The sequence below is a fragment of the Coffea arabica genome, chromosome 11e (assembly GCF_036785885.1).
Source record: "Coffea arabica cultivar ET-39 chromosome 11e, Coffea Arabica ET-39 HiFi, whole genome shotgun sequence".
Lineage (NCBI taxonomy): Eukaryota > Viridiplantae > Streptophyta > Magnoliopsida > Gentianales > Rubiaceae > Coffea > Coffea arabica.
In genome coordinates, this window is record NC_092331.1 from 30,734,018 (window position 1) to 30,756,005 (window position 21,988).

General features: G+C 37.0%; 1 protein-coding gene across 1 annotated transcript; it reads right to left on the bottom strand.

The window, feature by feature from the left end:
• Nucleotides 1-6,704: 6,704 nt before the first annotated feature.
• Nucleotides 6,705-13,313, bottom strand: LOC113719605 (E3 ubiquitin ligase BIG BROTHER-related-like). The gene is made up of 7 exons (XM_027244847.2): nt 12,971-13,313; nt 11,548-11,890; nt 11,399-11,448; nt 8,467-8,508; nt 8,227-8,348; nt 7,683-7,791; nt 6,705-6,955 (listed from the first exon to the last, which is right to left on the bottom strand). Exons 1-7 carry the CDS (start codon nt 13,166-13,168, stop codon nt 6,908-6,910), a joined length of 912 nt encoding a protein of 303 aa, XP_027100648.1. The 5' UTR covers nt 13,169-13,313; the 3' UTR covers nt 6,705-6,907.
• Nucleotides 13,314-21,988: the final 8,675 nt, after the last annotated feature.

Here is a 21,988-nt window from a genome sequence, read left to right on the forward strand (position 1 = left end):
CTTTAAATCTTAATCCCTACATAGGGTTTTCGAAATACTCCTAAAACCAAACGTTACCGCCCAGCTAATGAATATATCAACGTAGAACGGACTGGGGCCTCACAATCTCCCCCACTTAGAACAATTTCGTCCTCGAAATTTTTCTATGAACGGAACCTATCGAATCTAAAGTAACCAGTGGCCTGTACCTTCTTCGTCCTCAGAAGAAACGAGGCTTTTCATTCCAGTCCCTTCTCTATTTGACGGTCCAGGGTCGGTCTGGGTTGGCTGCTGGGTTCCTTTCTTTTCACGCAATAAACTAGGGCAATTAGCAATCCGATGCTCGGTGCTCCCGCAACGCAGACACCTTCCATCCTTTTTCCAGCAATCCACCTCCATATGGTTGGATTTTCTACAGTAGCCACAAAATGAGAGAGCGATTGGGGTCTGATCCTCTTGTGAGACATCATGCAGTGGTCCTTCTCCACTTGGGTTTCCTCCCGGAGTATCCTCCTTAAGTGTCTCCAAAATTTTCACACCCCTTACTCCACGACCCTTCTTAGCGACTGGCCTACCTCGCTTACACTGTTCTGGCCTTTTACCTCTTTTCTTTGCATGGAAGATATTTACTTGTGGCCTTGCAATTCCTGTCCTTTGAGCTTCCTCTGGAAACCCCATAGCAGTAGTGTTTTGTGCCATTGTTAAGGCCTCCTCAGAAATCCCTTCGTATTTCCTTTTTAGCTCCAAGTTCTGGTGCAAGAGCTCAATCTTTTCTGAATACTCGTGCTTCCATCGCCCTTCCCAGTATGCGGCTAGTCTCCTTTGGACCTCTATTTCGTCTCGAAGAACTGCGATTTCCTTATACATCTCGACCCAATGTGCCATCTCACGGAGTTGCTGGACCTTCGATAGTAGCCTGCTGGCCAAAACAATGGGTCATAATAAATTCCTAAATACCAATGACACTCTCGGTCCCTGGTTTTGTTCAGTGGTTGTTTCCCCTTTTTCTTGACTCTTGGCCCCGCTTGGCTCCACGGCCACGACCATGTCCGCGACTACGTCTTCCCTCTATGTTTTTTTTTTCTTCCAAAGGGTACTTTAATAAATGAAATACGCAAATAAACTTATACGCACATAACACGCCATATTAAGGAGACAGATAATCAATTACACAAATACATATCAAATTGGACAGATAACCATGTACACACACACACATACTAACATCATGTAGTAACTATATACGGGCGAGTCAAAAGAAAAGGTGAAATCGTCCCAGTCTCAAATAAATAACCCCGTCCGATCTATCACGTTACTTTCTATCCAAACTAGACGTCCATTGACCTCTTGTGCTCATTCTAGTCAGACAAAGCCTGTTCATGTTTCCAAAATGAAATTTCAAGTACTTAACGCTGCCTCAACTTTAGAGTACTCGGGCACGAGAATCCGAAATAAGATAATTCACATCTCGAGCTGGCCAGTCCCAAGAGTAAACTATCTACAATCGAAATTCCTACCCGACGTACCTATTTATGATCCTCAAATACCACGGAAAAGATAAAGGCCCATAACATTTGCAATTCACAGCTTATGCTCGAACGAGCACTTAGTCCTTCATATTTATTCACCACTTAGTCCAGGCTCACTCCGCGCAGAGACCACGCGAAGCAGCTATATATTTTATCCCTCAATTACTTAACTTTCATATCAAATCAAATCCCACAGTCCGGCATCCTAAACTTCAAGCCTAGGATACACTACAGAGATCTGAAGCCTAAGCTCTGATACCAACTGTGACGACCCCACTTCTCCCAAGGGCGAACCAATTGTGAGGCCCCAGTCCGTTCTACGTTGATATATTCATTAGCTGGGCGGTAACGTTTGGTTTTAGGAGTATTTCGAAAACCCTATGTAGGGATTAAGATTTAAAGCCCTACTATCCAATTATTCCATAATAAGTGCAAGTGAGCCTAGAAAGTAGGGTTTCACTCTTCGGTTTCAGCATTGGAGCAAAATTAGGGTTTTTGTGATTTTCGCCGGATGAAATTTTGGTACGGAAAAAGGATCAAATTTGGTGATTAAAAGTGACTTTTAAGTGAGAAATAATATGTAATTAGGAGCAATAAGATAAGATTAGTGAATAGGAAGTAAAAACCCTAGTACGTGTGTTTTAAGAAAAACGGCGCGAACCGGCGGGTCCCGCGCATTACCGATTGAACGCACCAATTGACCACCACTTACTTGCCATGCAAGTTTACCACTAATAGAGCAAAATATCTTCCCCCCCTCTTAGCTTCTTATTGGCCGAAAATTAGTGGTTCAAAATGCAACAAGAGAGAGAAAATTGTGTGGTTGTGATTCAACCAAGTGTTAACCAAACTTGTGGCTAGAATTAATTCTTATTTTTTCCAACCTTCTTATAAGACAAATGAAGCTTAATCTTCCTCATTCTTTTCTCTCTCTTGGCCGAAATTCTCTCCAAAGGAAGAAAGAAAAATCTCTCTCAATTCCTTGTCCTAATCTTGCTCAATCTTGCTCAATCTCATAAACTAACCGGTTAATCTTGAATTCCTTCCATAAAACCTCTTCATTTGGTATTAGTAAGTTGATTGGTGAAGTGTTTGTGGAAGCTAAGGTGACAAGCAACTCCCTCTCTCTTGTTTTACTAGGTGAGTAATGAATGAACTCTCTCCTTCACCTAATGAAGCTTAATTCATGCTTAGTGGTGTTAAGAGATGAAAAATTATGGTTTATATCTTGATTTGTGGATGATTTAGTGAAGTTTTATATTTATTGGGATTTTTCCTGTTTTAATATAAGCATGATTGTGTGGCTATATATGATGGTTGGAAATGGTATGTAATGATGCTAGATGGTGGAAAAAGTGGAAGATTGCAAGTGATTTCTGTTTTGAATGAAATCTGGAAAATTGGGGTTTCTTGGTTCTTCATTCTGTCCGAATATTTTGGTCCTAGATAGAGGCCGAATTGGCCTTGGCTTAAAACATGAAAGTTGTAGGAAATGACATTTTATAGGTGCCTGTAAAATTTCAGGTCAAACGGATTAATGTATTCCGAGTTATAGACAAAACCCTCAGACCTGTTTTAGACGTCCGTTTGTGTACGTTTTGCATTTCAGTTTCTGCCGTGCATTTTTCCGTTCTGATTCCATACGATCTGGGTGTCGACTCCTTCATAAGAAATTTATATCTTGGTCTCAGCTTCGAAACGGTATAAAGTACGTCGACAACCGAGTTCCGTAGCTCCTGTTATGATCAAAACAATAACGCTGGTCAGAACTGCCTTGTATTTGGACAGTTCTGACGGGTACGTTGACACTCGATTTTCGTTCTGTTCTGAGTGGATTCAGGTCTTGACCAAAACATCAAAGTTTTAGCCTTATGTCTCAGCTTTCTAACGCCTTTGGAATTTCTTGATTTCGATTTCTGAGCCGTGAGTTACGGCCTTGCAAACAGGGCATGTTTGGTAACTTGCCATGAAACAGCTGGCACTATTTCGTGCCTTTTTGACCTATACCTATTGAGATCTGGGTTGAGATGTCTTCATGAGAATTTTAGCCCTTCCTCTTAGCTTCGAAACGGTATCTCGTTCACCTTGATCCGACACTCCTAGCCTAACTTTCGACCAAAACGGTTTAAGATGGCCGATTTGGCCGTCCCGTTTGCCGTTCCGCGCGCGCGCGTGTGCCCCTTTTTGCCGTTTTCGCACTTGCGCGTGCCAATTTTGCCGTTTTGCTTGTTTTACGTGTGTGAGTAGCTGTTTGTGATATATTGTGACACAATCTTCGATTTCAGACGGTGGTGAACTAGGCGGAGCCGGTGGGGCCCACTACTAGCCAACCAACGAAGTGATTTCCGCTTTTGTACTACTTTTGTATTTGGAGTAAGTATTCAGGCCGCTTTTGTATGTTAGTTGCTTATGTGTTTCGATATGTATGAAGAGGGTACTTAGACGAGGGTGTACTTTATCGCACTCGCTCTAAACCCTAATTTGCACACATATTTGAACATGGCTTATGTATATAAGCAATTTTGGAACTAAAACCCTTGAGCTGGTGGCTCAGGGTGACTTTTGAATAATTTTGTGAATTTTGTGAGTTTGAGGTTGAACTCAATACATAGATGGACTATTCGAGCCGGTTAGGGCTTGGTCGAAGTCAGTCCAACTTGGTTTGAGGTCACCAAGTTTGTGAACCCGGTTCGCTGAGTATGTGAACCAATTTTGTGACCCGAGCTTGTGACTCAAGCTCAAGTTTGTGATTTCGTTCGCCTGGGCAAGTTTGTGAGGTGACTGGCCAGTGAGGGTGATAAGGTGTTCGGTGGGTGTACAAGTGGAGTTCTACGGACCTTATGTATGGTCGACGGAGTGTCGACAGGAGGTCACGCATGGCAACGACTTGGCTTTGGAGCCACCTGTATCCTTATTATGTGATGTTACTTTTCTGCTTTTGCTTTACTCTTATTGAGTAACTGTGGTTACGTGACATTTACGCTTTTGCCCCTGTTTACTTACTAAGCATATAGCTTACCCCGTTCCTTTTGTTTTCCTTAGCAGGGGCCGACGCGGGGACTTATGGGCACTTACACTAGTATTGGTTTGTCATAGTTGGACAATTAGGATGTTTGTTTTTATTGTGGTGGTTTGTATAAGGACCCTCCTTAGGGTCTACCTTTTAGTTTTGGTTGTAATTATAAGGGTGTAATAGTTTGAGCAGGTACTTTTGGAGAATGTAATTATAACCTTTTTGGGATTTGTATATAGTATGTAAGGTACTCTTTTGGATTTTCTGGTTTTTATCGCTTTAAGGTTTGAGTCCTGGCGCGAGCTAGGCAGGCGGCCCGCCGATACCCTTGGGTTCGCCCTTGGGAGAAGTGGGGTCGTCACATGCTAATACGCTTTACATTTCATCGAAGTCGGAGAGCGTAGCTGCTTCTGCTATTAAGTTGAAGGACAAAATCTGGGTTCGTGAGATGCTGAATTTCCTCTGTTTGCTTCTACCTTACAGCCTGCCTTGCACGCATTCAAAATAGATACAACACTCCCATACCCAGTTGAAGACCACAGCTGCTTCTGCTATTCAGTTTTACGAACAAACTTTGGCTTCGTCTCTGTTTGCTTCTACCTTGCCGCCTGCCTCTCCACCCACTTTTCTGTCAATTGCTACCTACATCAGAGTAGACTACACCCACTTCACCTAGAAACACCCAGTAGGTCGAATCCCACCCGAACTTCAGCTTTCTACCTTCAGTGAGCGGTCGGTCAGAGTAGACTACCTTCAGAAGCATGCCAAGACTCTTCCCTCAGTTTTGTTTTCTGCGGCTAATTCAAAATTTCAACTTGAATTTCAAAATCTACTTCTCTTCCGTTTGCTCCGTCTGCTCCCGTTTAGAAGTCAACATTTTTTTATTTGGAACGGCGTCGTTTTTATGCCCTGCTTGAGCCTTGCTTACTTGGCTCAGTTGTCTCCTCACGTTTCTGATTGTGAGGAGACCGTTCAGGAGTGGTCTCCTGCCCCGTATCCATGTCATCAAATGCTCCACTATTTGGGCCCAGCATAATGATGTGGCATTACCACATTATCCATGGAGTTCATAGATATACACGTCATCATTCAAATTAGAATGGCATTGGGGTAAATTCACTCAACGTCCCTTATTTTTTAATAAACTTTGAATAGTGATGAATTCCCTTATCTTGAATTATAACGAACTTATATCCTCTTTTTGAAATTCTATTATTCCTTTTATCATTACCCAGAATTTCGCATGTTATTTTAATATTTTTTGTCTCAAATTTGATAATTAACTACTGAACTTAATCAAAAGGTTATAAGTAAAGAGTTTTAAACCTAACAGATATCAAGACCTAAAATGTGACAACAAAAATTTCAAAAACGTGGGTTTTATGTAATGGATGCATTGAATTGGGCCTTTGCGTCAGCCATTGTATACTTAAGCAATATTAATAACATGTAATGGAACCGTAAATTATACGCAAAAGGCTTACTGGTTCGGAGGAAAAATCGACCATTAACCCCAATTATTAAACTACTTTAGTCCAAATGACCCTTAGCTGTTCATGACTTGTGTGGGTAAAATTAACCATTAACTTTAGTTATCAAACAATCCCACAGAAAAGACCCTTAACAGTAACTTACGATTCATGGTCAATGGGAATAAAACTGGTCACTTATCAAACAACTTTACTGAAATAACCTTTAAAACTAAGATACCGTTGATGGTCCTTGCATGTAGAATTGAAAATTCAACAAAAGCAGAGTTAGAGGGGAATAGGCAACTTTTAGTTTCCCTTCTTTACCAAATTATCCTCTCTTCTATTTTAAATATCACGTGTCAAACATGTAGGTTGGTAGAGTAAACCACTTTTTCTTTTTAGCAAGTTCTTGATTCATTAAGTTGCAAATGCAAAGGATTTGACACATCTACTCTAGCAATAGCAAGATCTCCAGCAAAAGAACAATCTACTTTTTCACAGTTGCCAGCGTAGAATGCCTTATTGATGCAAGTCGCTGTTTTTGGGTACAAGCGGACGGAAAGAGCTGGTCCAACGGATAGTCAAAGAGAACTATGCACTCTTTGCTTGACTTTAAACAAAATATAAGTCCAGACACAAAACCAAAATCAAAATATAAGTCCAGACACAAAACCAAATCCAAAACAGTTGGGGGAAAAACGGAAGCAGAAATGCTGCCCAAAAAAGGCAAGTGAAAACGAATGTGGCTAATTATATTCTGCAGAATCAACAATGGATACAAAAGCACATACAAGGATCTTAAGGCCAACAAGGAAGCTTATGTTTAAAACAGTAATTATCACAAATCACTCCACTTTCTGCAAATTTATGCAGAGTATTGGCCTATTCTATAATAAAAAAGCATTCAGATCCTGCTAGCTGTTTCCCGAAGTGGAGACCTCAGCGCTGCAGAACGGACAAACCTACAGCCGAAAAGAAGAAATAAAACATAAAAAGACAACCTCAAAGTCAGCAACAAGAAGAATCAAGCTGATGGTTGAAGAAATGTAACTTGGAAGCCAACTTAATTCATACACTTGGAAGCTGATTTTTTTTGGGGTCAAATGACAAAGGAAAATGAAGTTGGACATGGCATGGTCTGGAGGAGGAAATAGAGACCAATTGGGAAAAGCAGACTACATTGTGAAAACAGTAGAACAACAGGACTTAGACACCAGAGAGTTGGATGAGGTCATTAATATGTCAATAACAGCACTTTGAAGAAAAATCCAGGTTACTATCAAAACAGGAGTCTTCTCAAGTCAGTGTCCTTGGTAACACTTCAACTTAATTATTCTTGTTCTAAGACTATGAACACTTTAGTAGTCTTTTAAGTATTTTGTATCATTTTACGTATTTTGTATCATGCCTAGATTAGTATGTTAAAGCAATCAAATGTTATTATTGTCAATAAGAGTTACAAGCACTTTTGTGGCTTGTAAAATTTCTAAAACAGGTATGTGACTTTTGCCTTTGCACCTGCCCTTTTGGATCCTTAGGGCACTGTAAAAATACAAATGCTGTGCTTCTCTTTACTTAACCAAGGTATAAAGAATCCTGAGGTTCTGTTAATTCTTACAAAGGTCAAGTTCAAACAACATACCCATTGGATGCAACTCAAAAAACTGATAACCAAGCCGGCCAACATACCTTATTTATCTTTAACCAATTGTTTATACAATCCGGGTGGTAAGAATGCTTGCAAGAAAGCACTGTCAATCTGTCACCTTCCTCATAGTCCAACCTACAAATTACGCACCTGCAAGAAAAAATTTTCAATTCCTGAATTACCACATGATAACTGGTTACATGTAAAGTACAAAGCACAAAGCATTTGGCGAAACTTCAACAAATCGAATATCTTCGGAATAATGAACTCAGAGTCAATCAGACCGCTAGTCCATAGATTTGTCCTAATATGAACACTTTCTTAGTTCCAAAATTAATTTGATCCACTATGGAAATTTTTTCTAGCTGTTTTTCTTTTTCAGCCTTATATTCCAATTTCACTGACCTTCCCAACATACCATCCAATAAAGGTGTAAATATAAAATCTCTAATATTGACGCTTGGCGGAGATTTGAAATGGTAAGAGACATACAGAAGGGATAACTTTAAAAACCATAGATGACATTCGTATATCTGCAACAATGTTGGTAAATGCCAATATGTCACATCAGTTATGTATACTTACGAATCAGTGCTTCCAGCCTCTGTGCACTGAGACTTATAGCTCATTGCTGGCAAAGAGGCAATTGTGTCGGCAGAAAGACCCCTGCTCTCAGTTCCAACAACCTCACCCAAGGCAAGCAATTCCTAATATAAATACAAAGTAAATGAGAAAAGTTAGAAGTATGATCCCATCAACAGCCACCACTATACTCATTGTTGTAACAGTAAATCCAATGAAACCAATTTCAAACACCAGATTCACCTCATATGATAGCTCATCAGGATCAACTTCTTCCCATGCATCCTGAAAAACCAATAGGCTGATCATTCATGATATCCACCAGAAAGTTTAATCTCATAATCTTTGAAATCATGTATCCAGAAAAGCTTGAATTTCAGTGATGACTGCACTACATAAATGGTATTCAAGAAGGAATCAGAAGGTTGAACGATTGTGCAGATAAACTAACTGCAAGCAACTCCATTCAAGCACAAGTAAAACTACGTAAGCTCACTAGGCTTAACAACATTTAAGAAAGCAAATGTGACCAACTACTCAGAGCTAAAACCCTACTCTTGTTCCATGCTCATGAATTTTGAATAAAAAAATTGTCCCTTGACCACATGCAGAACAAAACTTTGAAGAATCAACATAGCAGGTGTAGCTTGTGTGTCTGACCAAAACTTCCTGATTGGTTTGCTTTTTTCTTTTTGTCTCTTAGCCAGGCACTCCAGCCTCCGCCCAGGAGAGATGTTTTAAGGAAAAAAAAAAATGTTTACACTGAAAATACGTCTATTTGGAAATCCCAGACGAGATTTGAGGCAACATTATGCAATTGCAATAGTAGGAGAATCAAAAGCGCACACCCAAACATATACATATACATACAGATGCATATATATATGTGTGTGTGTGTGTGCGCGCGCGCGTTGAACATGCAAAAATAAATAAACGCAGCAAAAAAAAATACATCAGGACCTGGAAAATGCCTTCAAACTGCACATAAAAGGAATTTTGTAGATCACATAAATTACACTACTATATGTAGTAATTATCAAGACTTAGAAAAAATTTTAAAAACGACTAAATAATGAAACAAACTACAAAGGCAGGATTTGCAAAGAGATGACTGGAACTTATTAATTCATAAAGCACAAAGGGTAAATGCAAAGTAAAGATCTCATTTTAACACTTGCATCACTCATAAAGAAAATTCTGCTTCTAACAAGTAGATGAAAGGCACTTTCTATTTTGTTGGATAAGTTAAACAATAGAAAGTTAAACAATAGAAAGTAAAGGGGGAACTAAAATCGGTCTATAGCATTAAGCATACTAGAAATAAGCAAACCTAGATGTTTAAGAAATGCAAAAGAACACAAAAGATGCAGAACAAGAATCTAATTCAAATGAGAGCACAAGCAAAGATCCACCATAATGAAAACGGGCTAAGCAACCATTAAAAAGGTTCAAACCCTGTATGACAGCTCTTTCTTTAATCCTCTTCGTGTATAAATAGGAAAATCTATATGATGGACAGATGGAGAATGTTAAGTATGCGTATTTGCATAGCCTGAATTTCAACGACTTGGCAATCAGCAGTTCATATTTGTTCGAAGCAATTCAAATTCCTATTGAACAGCACAATGTTTAAGAATTGAAATTTGTTATGAACTCTGAACTGTGCTTACAACGATCTGTTTATTTCAACAAAACTCAAAAGACTGAGGTTCGCTACAGCAGATAATAAACAATTTTACATAATCGATTAAAAATCACACCAAGGATTTACTTATTCGTTCCAAATTAGCACACTTGCAAATCCAAGAACTTTGATATCAATCCACTAGTATATCAGAGATTGAGGCCCAGAAGAAAAATAAAAAAATAAAAAAAATTATGAAATGCCAGTGAGCTAAGACCTTAGTCCATTTTCGCTTTTTCTTCAAAGATTATGTGGCCAACATAACTGTTTAAGGATTCCTTCAATCTTTTTCTAGACGTGATGCATAAGTTTAGCCCTCATCATTTCAAAACACTTCCGACATGCTATATATTCTTCTTCTTTACCTCTTTCTTTCTTCACCAGGTGCACATCATCAGCTAATTATCATTCAGAACTAAATCTTTTATATCCTTGAGGGGGATTGAGATCATGTGAATAAAAGGGAAAACCAAGAGTGAAAGATTAACTGTGTAAGGAAAAAAAAGTTAGAGAAGTTTCTAAGAGTCGAGAAAATTTGTTGAAGTTTGTTATCCCAGTCCTAAAGTCAAATAACTAAAGCACTAACAAATAGAGCAGCAATCCAACCTTGTTAATCCGAAGACACTTCACACCACAAAGTTTGACACATGACCACACTTCAGAACGATGCAGATCATTCACTTGCAGGTAGGCAACTCAGCTGAGCCAATCCATACACTATGCTGCTCAAGCTTGATCATTTATTAAAGTATTTAAGCTTCACATGTATACTGTAAAGTGAGCTCAAATGCTTTTTATACAACTAAGGTCAAGTAAATTAATACATTTCCTATAACAATAGCATTTAATCTTTATTGAGTACACAATAAGCTGAGATTGACAACTTAATGACACTCAAAACATGTACAACCATAGTGTTAGTTTATAGACAAATAAGAGTGAGCTCTTAAGATGCCAATATAGAATCACATTCTGTATAGCTATTTCTTGCTGTACAATTAATGTTGAACGGCAACTTTTCGCTTCTCGAATACCTAGCTCCTCAAATAGCAATAGATTAATCTAACTTGAAAGCTACGACCTAGAGTATGAGCAGCTCCAAATCTTGCCTCGTTCTTTGGCCTTTTGCTTTCCCCCTCAACCAGCCATAACATAAAAGGAAAAGTTTTAATTCCAGCAATGGAAAGATAGGGAATTCTGTCTACCATTCCGTTGTAAACAACAATCTTATCATAGATCCATCAGCGTCTCAAAGTTATATAATTTTTCCCCATGAACATTACAAAATTTGCTAAATTGATGGCCATCTAGTATCCTTTCAACTAAAGGAGAAAAATGTCAGATATGAACAACACAACTTTCTAAGCAGTTGACACTGATAAATATTGAACAGAGATAACTCAGCAGCAAAATCATCGAAGACTAAGCCATCAGAGAACTTGTAGCACTCAGATCTTTTTTGTTATTTTGGTTAAGAAAAAAAATAATCACCTGAGAATTACCATCATCTTCTTCTTCATCATCAGCTTCACCAATAACCACTAACAATCACCAGAAACTTCATTAACTCAAATTTCCAAAGAGAACTGCCAAGAAAAGAAAAATGTCCAAGCAAGAACAAATTTGATGAAGCCACTTACTTTCATTTATTCCAGCCATGGACAGCAATCTAGCAGCCATTTCCCTTTCTTCCGCATCTTGCAATGCTCGAGCATAGGCTTCATCACTTGAATAAGCAGACGGATCAATTTCAACATTCTGGCTGTCATCCTCCTCTTCCTCATCCTGTGCATTAACATCAAATGCATCTTCTTCTTCTTCCTCATTTTCATCCTCTTCTACTTCACTGCCATCATATTCTTCTTCGCTGGGATCATCAAAATCATCATCCTCGTCATCTACATGCCCATAGCTCCCACCTTCCCAACTTCCATAATCACTTCCCTCACCAACATTCATTCTTAACATCATATAAGCTCTCTCCTGTAGCATAACCAGTAAGTTTGTTTGATAAACCCAAAACAGCAAAACCAATAAGCAACTAAAATATAAGATCAATGTCCCATGAGGAACATTTACTCTAAAGATTCAATGATGTTGATATCTGGTTTTAGAGGTAAAATATCTTGTTACTAACAAAAAAAAAAAGGAAACATTTCATTCATTTTAGTAATGAAAATGAAAGATTAATTTGACCTACAATATAAGGAAACGGTCAGAATGATCTGAATTGAAATAGAGCACACAGCACAAGCAGAAATTTATATTCTGTAACAATTCCTGCAAAATCTTTGCTCCCCGAACCCCCCAACAACAACAACAACCCAAAAAAATGTTGTACGATAGATTGATGAAACTTCATAAAAATTCGTGCTTCAAAGCAAAGCTCCACCTGACTTAAGTGCTAATAGTAGGGAAAGACACATTTGACATACTCTAATTGAAAGTCTGTTTTCCTATTTAGGACGATGACCTCACAGGCCATTTAAACACTAACAGTCTAATTGGATTTTAAATCCTTCCCGCTTCTTAAACAATTTAATTACAAAACATCTAAACTTGACAGCATCAATGCCCCACAGATTACTTCCCCAAAAGCATATTTCGTTATGCAAAAATAAACATTAAATATAGAAGCAATACGCAAACACCATAAAACCAATAAGCCCCGCCCAAACAAAAACGTACAGTAAAAATATCAAAAGTAACATATTCTCAAGAATTCTCACGAAACCAAAACATACAGAGACAAATATACCACCATTATAGCTCTATATTCCAAACTCATCTGACCAAAATGCCACCAACTCAAAGTGCAATTCAAATTTCAAATTGCCAGAACCCCCTTCCCCCCAACCCACCAATAAACCATAACAAAAAGAAACCCTAAATATCAACATTAAAAGCTAAAATAACTCATAAACCATGTAACCCAAACAGCTCTTCTAAAAGCAGTGCATATATTAAAAAAAATACCGGAATTCGCAAAATTGAACGTCAAATATATAAAGGCATAAATGTTCCAAGATAATTGCTTTTCTAATCAAAATCAATCACTGGTACCTGTTCTTGAAGAGTCCGGGCTAGGGCAAGATCGGCGTCTTCTTGACTGAGGTCGGTGAACGGCGTTCTCTGCCGGCGGCCATCGCCGCCTCGTTCTGTATCGTTATTGTTACTGTTACCAGCAGAATTATTAACTGGAATAGTGCTAGGGTTTTCTTCTTGGTTGATGGAATTATTTTCGGATTTACGATCCTCCATTATTATTGGAATGATAAATTCTTCAAATTAAACGAGAAGAATAAAGTTATTATCAATGATTGGGAAAAAATAGTAATTAGTTAATAAAAATAGTTTATATACAGAAAGCGTCTAATCTGAAAAGTGGGAAGGGATAAGATGGAAAAGGAAGAAATCGGAGACGTAGAAGAAAGGGATGCTTAGAGAGAGAAGGAAAAGCAACTGAGAGAAGCAAAAAATGAGAAAGACAAAAGCCCAAAGGATGTGTGGAGATTTGGTGTTTGATTCTTTTAGTGCGCTGCTGTTCAAATGCTTTAATTTGAAATTCTTCCTCTCTTGTACAAGAAGGCATAATAATTAGGATTTTTATCAGTTTACCCCCCTAAACTATATTTCAACTATCAGTTTAGTCCTTAACGTTAACTTTTAGCCACTTAAATCCTTGGACTAACTGTCCTAAAAGTTAACAACTTAAATATCCTTGGACTAACTGTCAAACAGTTAGTCCAAGGATATTTAAGTTGTTCTGTTTGATTCTTTTAGTGCACCAAACAGTTAGTCCAAGGATATTTAAGTTGTTATGTTTGATTCTTTTAGTGCACTGCTGTTCAAATGCTTTAATTTGAAATTCTTCCTCTCTTGTACAGAGAAGGCATAATAATTAGGATTTTTATCAGTTTACCGTCTTAAACTATACCCCAACTATTAGTTTAGTCCCTAACGTTAACTTTTAGTCACTTAAATCCTTGGACTAACTGTTTGACAGTTAGTCCAAGGATTTAAGTGACTAAAAGTTAACAACTTAAATCCTTGGACTAACTGTTTGACAGTTAGTCCAAGGATTTAAGTGACTAAAAGATAACGTTAGGGGCTAAACTAATAGTTGGAGTATAGTTTAAGGGGGTAAACTGATAAAAACCCCATTTTATAATTCACGTAAAAAAATATGTTTGATCCAACTTAATTATAAATGGACAAATATACCCATAAATTGCACTGCTAACTAACTAAAGTTTAGTGAAAAATTTTATGACAAAAATACCCTCTCCTTATGCTTTAAGTATAAAACAAGGATTAGAAAGCTTTTCTCTCCTCTATTTTCTTAAATTGTTTACAAAATTTTTTATTTTGTGCAATACCTTGTCAAGACATTGCAAATATGATGATATCGAAGTGTGGAATTTCATAACCTATTTGCACGTCATCAAGTAAAGACAATCTTGAAGGAAATTTTTATAGTTATTCCATTATAAGGTCTATTTTTTCTCAAGTGATATATTAGTAAAAAAATTTTCCCTACTGATCCTTTTCTTTTCATAATTTTCCAAATTATAAGAACATGCGAGTTTTTCCAAATTGAAGCAATTCTCACATATTAGCAGGGCAATTTATGGGTATATTTGTCCATTTATAATTAAGTTGGATCTAAACATGTCTTTTTACGTGAATTATAAAATGCCTTCTTATTTGACCGTTAGTCCAAGGACTTCAGTGACTAAAAGTTAATGTTAGGGACTAAACTGATAGTTGGGGTATAGTTTAATGGGGTAAACTGATAAAAACCCTAATAATTAACTAGTGCTCTGTGCACATTCACTACGTGTGCAATAAAAAATACATAATATTTATAGTTATATATTTTAAATAAAATTTTGATTATTGAAGCAAACTTTAATCTATTAAATATTTTTCATAAAATAATTTTATATCGTTAGTTAGTTATGTTTAAAACATATAATTAAATAGTTAAAATAAAAAATAGTCATGAATAGTTATAGGTAGTTAAAATAAAAGTAATTTTTATAAAGACAAAAATGATAATTCATAAAATGATAATAAATGTTAACACTAATGTTAATCCCAAACCCCTTCCTCAGACTTTATATATAGTATAGATTTCAACGAAATTTCTACTCTAACAGCATACAACGTATACAATAGATATATATCTAGTTTCTGATTTTTTAGAGTTTATAAATTTGTGTCCATGCTAGCATATTTTAAGTTGTTTCTTTTGTATGTGAACTCATAAATTTCATAATCTCACATCTTTACAATAATAAATTCCGTGTAGGTATTAACACCAATTTGATGTTAACTTTGTGTGATTTCAAATTTACTTTTATCTCTATTTATACCATATATAAAGGGGTAAGGAATCTTTTGGTGTAAATAAAAAGTTGTTATCTTATGATATTCCTAAATTACCTTTAAATATGACTATCCACTGTCATATCTACCTTTGTCTCTCCTACCCACTGTCATATCTACCTTTGTTTCTCGTATCAACTATCATATCTACTTCTGCTTCTCTTTTTATAACTACCCATTGTCACATAATAATTTATTTGAATATTTTATTTATGTAAATGTCAATTTTCCGTATGTTTTATAAAAATATAAAAATAAATCTCATAAAAAATCAACAAATATCTTTAAAATTTTTTTATATATTTATTTATTATTGTGCTAGCATCGAGTGTGCCTTAAGCACTAGTACGTAGACATGTATGTGGTAGTAGTGAAACTTTTAACAGTCACACATAAAAATTGAAATATATGAATATTAATACGAGTCTACTTGGTAAATGGGTTATTGCTGCATTATAAAAAAGACAATGTTTTTAAGACACAAACATGTCAAAAACACCTTAAAACATTCAAATTTTGTTCTTCTTTTATGCCACTTTGATAGTCTTCTTTTTTTTTTACATAATTTAAGAAAAATTAATTAACTTTTTTGGAAAAATAAATCTAACCTGCTGTTTTCCTAAAACATTCTTATGTTAATTACAACAATTATTGCAATAATTGTGTTAGAGTATTAGGAGTATTGTGACAACCACACCTCACCCTAAGGCGAACCAAAGGGTTCAGCGGACCGCCTGCCCAACTCTCGCCAGGACTACGGAGTCGAACCACTCAATCCCTAGATAGGATGCGCGAGAACTCAACGAAAACGTACAATTGGAGATCACCCAGGGTTAAACAGAGCTTACCAAACTATACGGAAGTACGGGACGTCAATTAAATACTTATACATAGATTTACATCGGAGTCTTGAACCAATGAACCAACATACAAGCCAGAGTATTCACGCTATACAAAATACAATTAGGGTTTCAGTTACAGAAGAGCATAAACAAAAGAAGTCCTACAACTGGCTCAACTCTTTTCTTCCAAAATCTTGGTTTCAAAACATGGAACCCTGTAAGGAAAAACAAAGGTAACAGAAAGGGGTGAGTTTGCACTCAATGAGGTACCAGACATAAAGCAGTAAAATCATGACATTTCACATTTAACAAATCAGGTACACATGTCAGATGTAAAGTAAAGTAGTTAGAACCAATGATTCAAATAGGAAGGATACAGGTGGCTCTCAGGAGCCAAATTCCCATTTGCTTCACCGAAACTTGATCGAAATAATAGTTGACACTCCGTCAACGCTAAAGGAGTAACCAATACCGTAGACTCCACTTTCTCCGATCCCTTCCACCTCACATACCCCTACCGGGCCCGAACTCCAATCAGTTCAGAAATGGTAATACTCGAGTATACCGGAATCAAGGGTCTCAATACCCAAAGATCCCAAAACAGACTACCGTGGTTCGTTATTTAATCGACCAGACCCTTGCCGACCCGACTCGAGTAACTAGCCACAGGTGTTGAGTTCAGAGGTCACAGAAAGGTCGTTGGATACAAGCTTCCAAACGACGTCAGAACAGATACAGATGCAGATACAGATACAGATAACAGATTCAGATTCACATCAAAAATTGGCATATGAACAGACAAGAGAACGAGTGTGATAAAGTACACCCTCGTCTCCAACAAAATAAATAGATAATTCAGTCGTTCATATCACAGATTGCATGTACAGAAATCGAGTTGAACAACAAATGAGGGGAGTGGTACACTCATCGGTTTCAGTACAGATATTTCAAAAGTTTTCACTTCAGATTGGCTTTAATCGCCAAGAAACCCTAAAATAATCAAAGTAAACCAATTGAAGGTTTCACATCCAAAATCGAGTAAACGGAATGCACAAGTGAGGCTCGACTACGTGTCGTACGCCTTTCCATGGTAAGTACTAGTACAAAAGAATAAAGGGTTAATACTACTTTGTCCCCCCAAACTTTGGACGATTGCCCACTTCAGTCCCTAAACTTCAAAATGGTACACTTAAATCCCTAAACTTATAAATACCTCCCACTTAAGGAAAATTGCTAACAAATCCTGAATGCCGTTGGTGGTCAAAGTGTTCCATTTTATAAGGATTTAGGGATTTAATTGTCCCATTTTATAAGTTTAGGAACTTAAGTGGGAGGTATTTATAAGTTTAGGAAATTAAGTGTCCCATTTTGAAGTTTAGGGACTGAAGTGGGTAATCGTCCAAAGTTTGGAGAGACAAAGTGGAATTAACCCAAGAATAAAATATGACTTTCAAAAGGCAACTCAAACCTAAAGAGATTAAACGGCCTAGAAAATTGGACAGCATTTCCCCTAAATTTGCTTACTTTTCCAGCCGTCATGGCTTCATTATTTTTCTCAGCCAGTCCCAAAGTCATACGAAATATAAATTCATCACAACAGCCATTCAATAGGCTCAAAGTCATTCAAGTACAAAATTTAGCTAGGAAAATGACCGCAAATGAAAGTCAAGCCCTAAAATATTCAAATAAGCACAATAAGACTCGATTACAAGTCATAAACCAATTCCCAATACTATCAAAATAGGGCTCCATAAGAATACATAAGCACTAGAGTAAACCAGGAAAATCCGGAAATGGAATTAAGCTCTACCCCAAAAAACAGTTTTTGACATCATTTTATGGTTTTGGCACCATTGACACTACGATTATCGGATGGAGGTGCAAGATACACCGTTTCGAAGCTAAGAGATAGGTCTACAATGTTGAAGAAGGCTACTCTGTCCAGTTCGTAGCATAACTAGGTCAAAATTTTAATATGCTACACCAGAACCGCAAAAACAGGTTCACAAACCGCATTCTGGTTCAAACATCATAAGTCAGGCTACCTAAGTCCAAATCAAGTGATTCCAAAACCATCCGAAAGCTAAGACATCAGGCTAAATTTCTTCAGAATATCTAAACAACCAAATCAGAAGTATTCCCAACCAAATTAACCAATTACCAGAACTGATTACCAAGTTCGGGTAGAAACAGGGCAGCAGAGTTATTTCGGTCTTTTCACAAGCTACGGTTCTCCGATTGACGTGAAATTTTTTAGGCATATCTAAAATATCATTCTCTACAACTTTCATGTTTTAACCCAAGGCCAATTCGGCCTCTAACTATGAGCTATAGTGCCGGGCAGAATGTAAGAACATGAAACCCTAACTTTCCAAATTTCTTCCAAAACAGAAATTTCCTGCAATTAACCACTTTTTCCACCTTCTAACTTCCTTAAATATCATTTCCAATCATCATACATGACCCCATAATAATAATCATATGAAAATAGAAAAATCACCAATAATTATAAAACTTCACCAATTCAACCAAAATCAAGATATAATCCATCAAATTACATCTTAAACTACCACAAATCATGAATTAAACATCATTAGATGGAGGAGAGGGGTCCTTCACTACTCACCTTAGTAATACAAGAGAGAGAGCAACTAATCACCTTAGCCTTCCAAACAACTCCACTAAACACCTCACAATCACTAAGTGAAGGGGTTTTATGGAACAAATGCAAGATCAAATGGTTGTTTTGTTGAATTTGCGCAAGATAGAAGCAAATATTTGAAGAGCTTTTCCCTTTCTTTTTGCTTGAGGTGGCCGGCCAAGAAGAGGAAGAAAAATGGTAAATTTTTGGTAATTTTTTGATTTATTTGGTCAAATGGTAAAAGGTGAATAGTGGTCATCAAGTACAACCAATCTCTAAGTGACACTTGTCACTTTATTAAATGCATAGCTATCACTTTGTTTCCTCTCACACCAATCCAAATAGCAACCTCTAATTATCTCTTAGCACCCGATAATTTAAACCCAGTATCCAAAACTTAATTTAGTTGGCCGAATTTTTCTGAACTTTTCGCCTTAGCGGGTCCCACGTCTGGTATACGCTCTTAATTTCTCAAAAACTAACCGATACTAGAAAAATCATTTTAAAACTATATTTACTCATAAAATTTAATTTTTTAAAATTTTCGAATACAGAAAATGTGGAAAAACGTGCAATTAAAAGAAATTAAAACCTAGAAATTAAGAAAATTACGGGTCCTCACAAGTATGATTAATTATTATATCTTTATATTAATTACAACAACAATATTAATAGAAAGGTGCACCATACCAATACGCTTTGGAAAAGTTAACAATATTAAATAAGATAGATAGCAAATTACATTAAATTAGGGTATTTTTTAGAAATTAAAAGTTAATTATATTCTTTAATTGGAAAGTAAACTATAATTTAAAATAGATAAAAAAACAAAACTATAAAAACATGATGGAGGAAGTATAAAAAGACCCAACAAAAATACATCCAAAAAAACATCCCATCATGTGACAGCCCCACCTTCCCCTAAGGCGAACCAAAGGAGTTAGCGGACTGCCTGCCCAACTCTCGCCAGGACTAACGCGACAATTCAATACGGTTTAAACGTTCCGGAACACACAAGCGCGCTTCAACAAGTCAAAATCACAAAATAAAAAAAAATGAAAACGGAGTCGGCCATGAATAGTAACCGACACGTCAAAATCCAACCACGTATCAATCAAACATATACATCTTGAAATTTAGCATTTACATACCAAAAGGGCATACCTAAGTTGTCCAACAAGTTTATACAAGTACGGTTTGTAAATTACAACTCAACATTTTTGGTTGGATCCAAAATGCACGTAGAGTTTTGCCCAAAAGGAGCTATTCAAAAGATAGTTACAACAAGCTCAACTCGGCAACCAACATTCATGAACTTTCCAAAAGTATTCAAATTCCTGTAAGGAAAACAAAAGGAATAGAGTGAGCTTACGTCCAGTGAGATACTATCACTCAAGCAACCAAGTTCATATAGGCATAAAACGTTCAATAATGAAGTACCAAGATCACACATTCACAACATGGTTAAAAGGATACGGTTGACTCTCAAGAGCCCCTTTCCTTGCTTGTATACTTGATCGGACTTCATTGACCCTCCGTCAATGTTTACAAGTAACCAACCGTAGGCTCCACTTTACTTCCATTCCTTCCACCCAACATCCCCCTACCGGATTCGAACTCCAAACAGTATAATGTGGTAATACTCGAGTATACCGGAATCGAGAGTCTCATACCACAAGATTCCATACAACAGTCCCCATGGCTCGTCGATTTTCACGACCAAACCCTCGCTGGCTCGATTCAATTGACTACCAATGGGGCTGAGCTCAGTAGTAACGGTAAAAGCCGTTGGATCCTCGTCCAAACGACACCAAATCCAGTTTTCCATGTACATTTCAAGTACCACAGTGAAACAGTAGACAGTCGTATATAATACAAAAGGGGTGAGGGCGATCAAGTACACCCTCACTTTAATCAATTTCAACAGTGCAAATAAGCTTTCAAGGCATCAAGTTCAATATAATAAAGCCACATTGTAAACAAACAAGTGAGTAGTATACTCACCAAGCAAGCAAATGATATTTCATAAACTTCCGCCCAAAGAGCGTCTTGGACCACCGTCACGTCCTAAAACATTCAAATAAGCACAATAAGACTCGATTACAGGTCATAAACCAATTCCAAATACCACCAAAATAGGGCTCCATAAGAATGTATAAGCACTAGAGTAAACCAGGGAAATCCGGAAATGGAATTAAGCTCTAAACCATAAAAATAGTTTTTGACATTATTTTGCGGTTTTAGTACCATTGGCACTAAGATTATCGGATGGAGGTGCAAGATACACCGTTTCGAAGCTAAGAGGTAGGGTTAAAATGTTGAAGAAGGCTACTCAGTCCAGTTTCTAGTGAAACCAGGTCAAAAATTCAATATACTAAACCAGAACCGCAAAAATAGGTGAACAAACCGCATTCTGGTTCAAACATCATAAGTCAGGCTACCTTCGTCCAAATCAAGTGATTCCAAAGCCATCCGAAAGCTAAGACACCAGGTTACATTTCTTCAGAAGGTGTTAATAACCAAATCAGAAGCATTTCCAATCAAATTAACCAATTACCAAAGCTGATTACCAAGTTCGGGTAGAAACAGGGCAGCAGGGGTATTTCAGTCTTTTCATAAGCTACGCTATTCTGATTGACCTGAAATTTTGCAGGCATCTCTAGAATATCATTCCCTACAACTTTCATGTTTTAACCCAACGCTAATTCGGCCTCTAACTATGATGAACAGTGCCAGGCAGAATGAGGGGGATTGAAAGCCTAACTTTCACAATTTCCTTCCAAAACAGAAATTTCCTGCAATTAACCACAATTTACACCTTCTAGCTTCATTCTAGATCAATTTCCATCATCATACAAAGCCACACCATATGAATCATATTAAATCAGAAAAATCATGATTAAATAGAAAATGTCATCAATCTCCACCAAAATCAAGAAATAACACCTAATCACATCCCTTAAGCTACCACAAGTCATGAATTAACCATCATTAGATAGAGGAGAGGGGTTCCTTCACTACTCACCTTAGTAACCAAAGAAAAGAGACCACTTAGCACCTTAAGCTTCCAAACAACTTCACCAATCACCTAAATACCCCTAAACTAATAGGTTTTATGGAGTAATTTGAAGATTAACCGGTTGGAATGAAAGATTGTGCAAGATTGAAGGTAAGAAAATTGAGTAGTTTTTCTTCTTTTTTTCTTGA